At 58.1% G+C, this 6,715-nt stretch overlaps 1 protein-coding gene across 1 annotated transcript; it reads right to left on the reverse strand.

Annotated features, from left to right (window-relative positions):
- On the reverse strand, window positions 1-5,172 carry FUT1 (fucosyltransferase 1 (H blood group)). Its single transcript, XM_017500485.2, has 2 exons — window positions 4,186-5,172; window positions 1-2,923 (listed from the first exon to the last, which is right to left on the reverse strand). The coding sequence occupies exons 1-2, from the start codon at window positions 4,253-4,255 to the stop codon at window positions 1,821-1,823; spliced, it is 1,173 nt and encodes a 390-aa protein (XP_017355974.1). The 5' UTR covers window positions 4,256-5,172; the 3' UTR covers window positions 1-1,820.
- Between the last annotated feature and the right edge of the window lie 1,543 nt (window positions 5,173-6,715).

Genomic DNA, 6,715 nt, shown 5'->3' on the forward strand with positions numbered 1-6,715 from the left:
TTGGTGCTGTGGACTTTTAATTCATACCTCCTGCTCTCTTACCTGTAGCAGCTGAGTTGGGAACTGTACGGTAACTGTATAATTTCACCGTAACTCCCTGAGAAGCCTAGAGGTGGGATGAGTAGACGGGGGATGTGATCAGAGTTGACTCTTCTTTCATCCACCAAAAAACAGCAGGGGGCTCCTGAGAGCTCAACAATCCTGTCCACCTTGGCCAGACCTCGCCCTCCTGCCTGGGTTTGAAGCTGGGTCCAAGGTCTGCATACCTTTGGATCCTTTTATCCCAGACCTGCCCAAAGCCAGACGCAGTGGTTTCGTGAGTTTAGGGGCAGACAATGATTAGCAATGAGCACAACACCTGCCAGCTTTTCACAAGCACAAGAGGGTGTGTTTATGCCTGCACACTTCCAGAAAACAGATCCCAGACCCCCAGCAGGCCACCTGCAGAGAAAGACCAACTTCCTTCATTGTGAGTGGCAACCTGAACTTGGAGCCAATATATGTAGGTCTCGACAGTTTACGATTTTAAAAAAGAAGTGTTCTTGGATCCCTGGAAAGTTCTGCTCCAGAAGCTGCACCATTGAGCAGTGATTCCTCACCCCACTTTCACATTTTAGCCTGTCTGCTCAAAACAAAGGAAAAAAAGTCTTTGAGGGGCTGGGGACCGGGTTGGACAGACTCCCACTCTGCTCACCAACTACCCCAGTTTTTCCAGAGACTGTGAACTGAGCAAGACGCTGGCCAACTAGAGATGGTTTGTCTTTCATGTCGATCTTTCCAGCAATGCTGGGCACTGAGCTTCTAGTTGTACATTCATTAGATTCTTCACTTGGCCACCTCTGTAATCCCAGCATTCTGGGAGGCCAAAGTGGGAGGACTGCTTGAAGCCAGGAGTTCAACAACAGACTGGACAATATCACAAGGTCTTGTCTCTACAAAAATAAAACAAACAAAAAAAAAATTAGCTGGGCCAGGCGCAGTGGCTCATGCCTGTAATCCCAGCACTTCAGGAGGCTGAGGCAGGTGGATCATGAGGTCAGGAGATTGAGACCATCCTGGCCAACATGGTGAAACCCCGACTCTGCTAAAAATACAAAAATTAGCCAGGTGTGGTGGTGTGCATCTGTAGTCCCAGCTATTCAGGAGGCTGAGGCAGGAGGATCCCTTGAGCTCAGGCATTCAAGGTTTCAGTGAGCTATGATCGTGACACTGTACTCCAGACTCCAACCTGGGCAATAGAGCAAGACCCTGTCTCCAAAAACAAAAAAACAAAAAGATTCTTCACCTTAGTTATCTGGATTTCCAGAACGCCATCCCCTCCAGAAGGGCCCTGCAGGGTTCTTCAAAGGCATCAAACCTGGCCCTCTCTAGAACAAGTCTCCTTCTAGAATCACTCCAGAAACACAGAACGGGACTTGCTGAATGCTTGCTCTGGACCAACCATGTGTTCCCTCAGTCTTCTGAGGACACAGGGGAGCAGTAAACCTTTTATAGAAAAGAGCAGAGGGAGAGTTTTCTATTCCTGGGCACGGCCATCTGGAACTACTCGAGATATGGGCTGGGAAGAGCAGGGGGGCACTGTGGCTTCTAGAACTGCCTGCCAGCCATCAGAAAAAGACATTTTGCTGGTTCTAGATGTTCAGACAGTTCCAGAAAGGTCCCCCTTCTCTCCAGCTCTCCCAACTAGAATCGCTCTGGAAAAGGGTGCCCATTGGCTTCAGGAACGCCACAAGCTTCTCCAGAAGATGCCAGGCTTCTGGAGCCACAGACTGCTGCTGGCTCTAGAGAGATCAGGCTATTCCGGAAAGTCTCCCCAGCTCTCAAGGCTCAGCCCGTGTCCAGAGTGGAGACAGGTCTGCGTTAATGCCCACCCACTCGGGCAGGAAGGCGGCCTCGGGCTTGAAGATCTTCAGGAACTCAGAGTCTGGCAGGGTGAAGTTGGCCAGGTAGACAGTGTCTCCGCCAGCCAGGTAGGCAGCCCAGAAGCCGAAGGTGCCGATGGTCATGATGGTGTGGTTGCACTGCGTGAGCAGGGCAAAGTCTTTCCACGGGGAAGCCTCCTGTCCGTCGCCAGCAAACATCACATCGCCCTTCGAGGTGTCGATGTTTTCTCTACACCACTCCATGCCGTTGCTGGTGACCACAAACACCGGGGCTTCATGCCGTGCCCGGAACCAGTCCATGGCCTCCCGGAGGTAGGCGCTGTTGGCCACCACGCCCTTCCAGCGCTGAGGCATCACCTGGAGGTAGTCCCCACGGCGCACGTGGACGCCCACAAACGTGCGCGGCCGGTCCCCCGAGCGCCCCAGGCGGAGCCGCCGCAGCACGCTCTGCGCCTCTTCGCGAAGGTGGTCGTGCAGCGTGAACTCACTGCGGATCTGTTCCCGGAGATGATGGAAGAAAGTCCAGGAACAGGGGAAGCCGGAGAGCTTCAGGAAAGGATCCCCCAAATCCGCGTACTCCTCCGACATCCAGTCGTGAAGCCGCAGCTCCTGCCAGGGCGTGCGGCTGTCCACCTCTGGGGCAAGCACGGGCAGCGTGATGCGGAAGACTGGGGCCAGCGCGGCGTGCATGGCGGGCAGGATGAAGGCTCGGCGACTGTTGAGCTGGGCCAGGGCCAGCAGCGTGGCATACTGCCCCATTTGGTTACCAAACCGGCCATCGGGGTAGATCGTCCAGGTGCCGGAGAGGGAGGCAAGGTGCTGGGAACAGGGAGAGGAGGTGTTGGGGCTCATCGGGGTACCCGGCAGACAAAAGATGGCCACGGGGGGTGTCACCAGGTGGCGGTCTGGACACAGGACCGACAGGCCTAGGCCGTGTCGAATGCTGTCTTGGTGGATGTGGAGGAAGAAGGAGATTGCAGAGAGGACACAGACTAGCAGGAAGGCCAGACAGAGGTGACGATGGCTCAGTGGCCACATGGCTGCAGGGGAGGAAAGGAGAATTAGCAGATGCGCAGAGGCTGAGCAGGGATGGGGGAGGAGAGGGAGGCCTGGGGTTCATTTTCCCTCCAGCCCAGGGAAAGAGGAAGCTAAAGGTTTAGACTCTTGGGGCTGAGGTAGGGAGAGTCTGAGTCCTAGGTTTGAGGGATGAGAGCGTTGGGATCTCTGGGCATGGCGGATGGGAAGACAGTGAAGTGTAGCCATGGTTTGGCTGGGCACTGTGGCTCACACCTGTAAGCCCAGCATATTGGGAGCTGAGATGGGAGAACCTCTTGAGCCTAAGAGTTCCAGATCAGCCTGGGCAACAGAGCAAGACTCTAGTTTTATATAAAAAAATTAAAATTAGCTTGACGTGGCCTGGGCCTGGTGGCTCAGGCCTGTAATCCCAGCACTTTGGGAGGCCAAGGCAGGCGGATTACCTGAGGTCGGGAGTTCAAGACCAGCCTGACCAACATGGTGAAACCCCATCTCAACTAAAAATACAAAATTAGCCGGGTGTGGTGGTGCATGCCTGTAATCTCAGCTACTCAGGAGGCTGAGGCAGGAGAATCGCTTGAACCCAGGAATCGGAGGAAAGAAAGAAAGAAAAAAGAAAGAAAGAAAGAGGACGGAAGGAAGGAGAAAGAAAAAAAGAAATAGAAAGAAAGAGAAAAGAAAGAAAGAAAAGAGTGAGAGAGAAGGAGGGAGGGAGGAAGGAAGGAAAGAAGTAAGAAAAGAAAAGAAAGAAAAAGAAAATTAGCTTGGCACAGTGGCATGTGTCTGTGGTCTCAGCTCCACAGGAGCTATGTATGGTGAGTGCATCCCACAGTGAGCCACGATAGCACTGCTGCAGTCTAGCCTGGGCGACAGAGAGGGACCCTGTCTAAAAACAAAACAAAACAAAACACACCGATTGCCATGGTGCAGGTCCCTGAACTTTTTCTGCAGGAATCTCGAGTTTCCCCTCCTGTAAGTTCCACTGATCCCTCCTTCTTCCACCAGCCTGATTCTCAGGGGTACCTGCCTGTGAGGCGCAAAATCCACCACAGAGGTGATGATGGCAAGAAACAGCCCATGTGAAACAAGGAAGGCTGGAGGATCAGGAGCGGAAGGAGGATCTTGGTCCCGGTGGAGTAATGGCTGGGGAGGTGGTGGAGAGTCCTAAGGCCTTAGGAAGACCTGGCGAAGAGGTTGGGGTTGTACCTCTTCTTCCGGCTCTGAAGGAGTCGTTCCTGGGTCCCAGGCACCCGCAGTCCCCACTCACCTGAGCTCCTTGAAGGCGGCAGATCCACGCTTCGGGTGGCCAGAGCGCGCCGTCCACCAAGGCTGGCCATATCCGGCGGCCCCCGGAACGCCAGGCGCCCGGCTCTCCGGCCCCGCAGCCCTCCCCTCCGCGCAGCCTGCCCGGACTGGCAGCGAGGGTTTGGGGAGGGGAGGAAGGAGGGGGCGCGGCCGGGAGGTTAGCAGCCTCCGCCCTCCCGGGCCGGGCAGGTGCCAAGAAGATGGAGCCCCGCCCCTCCCCTGACGCCGAGCCCTAGCGCCCCGGGCTAGGGCGATGGCCCTTGGACCCACCGCTGCCCAGATCCGGCATGCAAGGAACCGCGCCCCGCCCCGCCGTCCCGGCATTGACCTGCACGAGAGCTTCACGCCGGGCAGCCTACCTGGCTTCCAAGCAGCCGCCGCATCCTTGCGTGGACCCGGAGGCCGCGCGCCCAGCTGCAAAGCTGGAGCCGGGAGGTCCAATCCGCCGCCCTCTCCTTCCCGGCGCCAGGGCTTAGAGTCGGCCCCAGGCACCTGGGTACCTCGAGCCTGGCCACGCCCCAGCGGCTGGGCAGGGCCCCCGCACCTGGTCCCGGCGAGCGGGGCGATTCTCCGCCCCCTGCTGCGTCCTCCCCGGGGATGGAGAACCTGTTTGCCAGGCTGCCGCGGGAGCTCGCGGGGGCCTCCAGCCTGCAGGTGTCCCCGTGCCCACCAGGGTCTCCGCTCTCGCACCCACCACCCCGTCCACACTTAAATTCCAGAATCCCAGGCCCTAGTGGCTCCTTTTGGAGAATTCTAGGGTCCCGTGCCAAACTGCTACTTTCCAGACCTGCACCGCGCGGCGGCAGCCATTCCAACGCCGGAGGCTGGAGGGGAACAGGGTCTGCTTCCCGTGCCATCAGCAGCGCCCGTGGCGGCCGGCACCTGGAACAGAGGCCTCTGCCCGCTTGTCACTTAATTAAAGCATTTTCTCTGGTCCAAGGCCCACCTCCAGCATCGCCAACCCGGAGCAGGGCGTGCTGACCCTCCACTCAACATACGTCAGTGTCAAGGACTCAGGAGTTCTACTTGATTCCCAGAAGTTTAACCATCATCTCTCCAGGCTCAGGACTCCGAGTACCCAAGACCCTTCCCCTCACACCCAGAAGTCCCGCCCCTCCTCCCTCAGACCCCAGCCCCTCCTCCCTCAGACCCAGGAGTCCAGACCCCAGCCCCTCCTCCCTCAGACCCAGGAGTCTAGACCCAGGACCCCTCCTCCCTCAGACCCAGGAGTCCAGACCCCCAGCCCCTCCTTCCTCAGATCCAGCAGTCCAAACCCAGGACCCCTCCTCCCTCNAGTCCAAACCCAGGACCCCTCCTCCCTCAGACCCAGGAGTCCAGACCCCCAGCCCCTCCTCCCTCAGATCCAGCAGTCCAAACCCAGGACTCCTCCTCCCTCAGACCCAGGAGTCCAAACCCAGCCCCTCTTCCCTCAGACCCAGGAGTCCAAACCCCAGCCCCTCCTCCCTCAGACCCAGGAGTCTAGACCCAGGACCCCTCCTCCCTCAGACCCAGGAGTCCAAACCCCAGCCCCTCCTCCCTCAGACCCAGGAGTCTAGACCCAGGACCCCTCCTCCCTCAGACCCAGGAGTCCAGACCCTCAGCCCCTCCTCCCTCAGACCCAAGGGTCCAAACCCCAGCCCCTCCTCCCTCAGACCCAGAAGTCTAGACCCAGCCCCTCCTCCCTCACACCCAGGAGTCCAAGTCCCAGCCCCTCCTCCTTCAGACCCAGGGGTCCAGGCCCCAGCCCCTCCTCCCTCAGACCCAGGGGTCCAGGCCCCAGCCCCTCCTCCCTCAGACCCAGGGGCCCAGGTCCCAGCCCCTCCTCCCTCAGACCCAGGAGTCCAGGCCCCAGCCCCTCTTCCCTCACACCCAGGAGTGCAGACCCCCAGCCCCTCCTCCCTCACACCCAGGAGTCCAGACCCCAGCCCATTCTCCCTCAGATGTAGAAGTCCTATCCTTGCACCCTTAGGGGCTCCAGGAAATTAGCCAGCCTGTATTCCCTCTGGGTGCCCACTACAGAGCCTGGCTCGGCTGCCAACTCCAGTCCGAGACGCTCACCGCCCCTCCTCCCAGGTTATTTTAGGAGCACCTGCCTGAGCCTGGGATGGCTTTTCTGGTGAAAGAAACACCAGGATTGCATCAGGGAGGAGGATGCTGCGATGCCCAGGGTCTGAGCATCTGAGCAGGGGGAGAGGAGGTTGAGGTTGGCCCACGGCCAGGCGAGAGGCTTCCAAGGCTGGGCACTGTGTCTCTGCCGAGGTCACTGTTTCGTACAGCAATTGCCACCTTGCTGAGGATCAAGGAAACTCCGTGTCAGACCATGCCCTCCCCTCAAACTTAGAAATTCAGATAGGGGTCAGAAATTTCTCTTGTTCTTGAGATCTGCATGAATGAGCCAAGAGGTGGTTTCTCCAGGATCCCAGCACCCCTCCTTCCTCCTACTCCTGGGTACTACCCCAGATCCTTCTCTCTGAGACTCAGGAATCTGGGCT

This window comes from Cebus imitator, unplaced genomic scaffold, assembly GCF_001604975.1.
Source record: "Cebus imitator isolate Cc_AM_T3 unplaced genomic scaffold, Cebus_imitator-1.0 Scaffold266, whole genome shotgun sequence".
In the NCBI taxonomy this organism is placed as follows: domain Eukaryota; kingdom Metazoa; phylum Chordata; class Mammalia; order Primates; family Cebidae; genus Cebus; species Cebus imitator.

Bases quoted from the DNA above. Each gene is read 5' to 3' on its own strand.
- FUT1 (XM_017500485.2), bottom strand. From the start codon at position 4,255: ATGGCCAGCCTTGGTGGACGGCGCGCTCTGGCCACCCGAAGCGTGGAT. The intron at 2,924-4,185 runs GTGAGTGGGGAC...CCTCCCCTGCAG, and splicing joins GCCGCCTTCAAGGAGCTCAG to CCATGTGGCCACTGAGCCAT.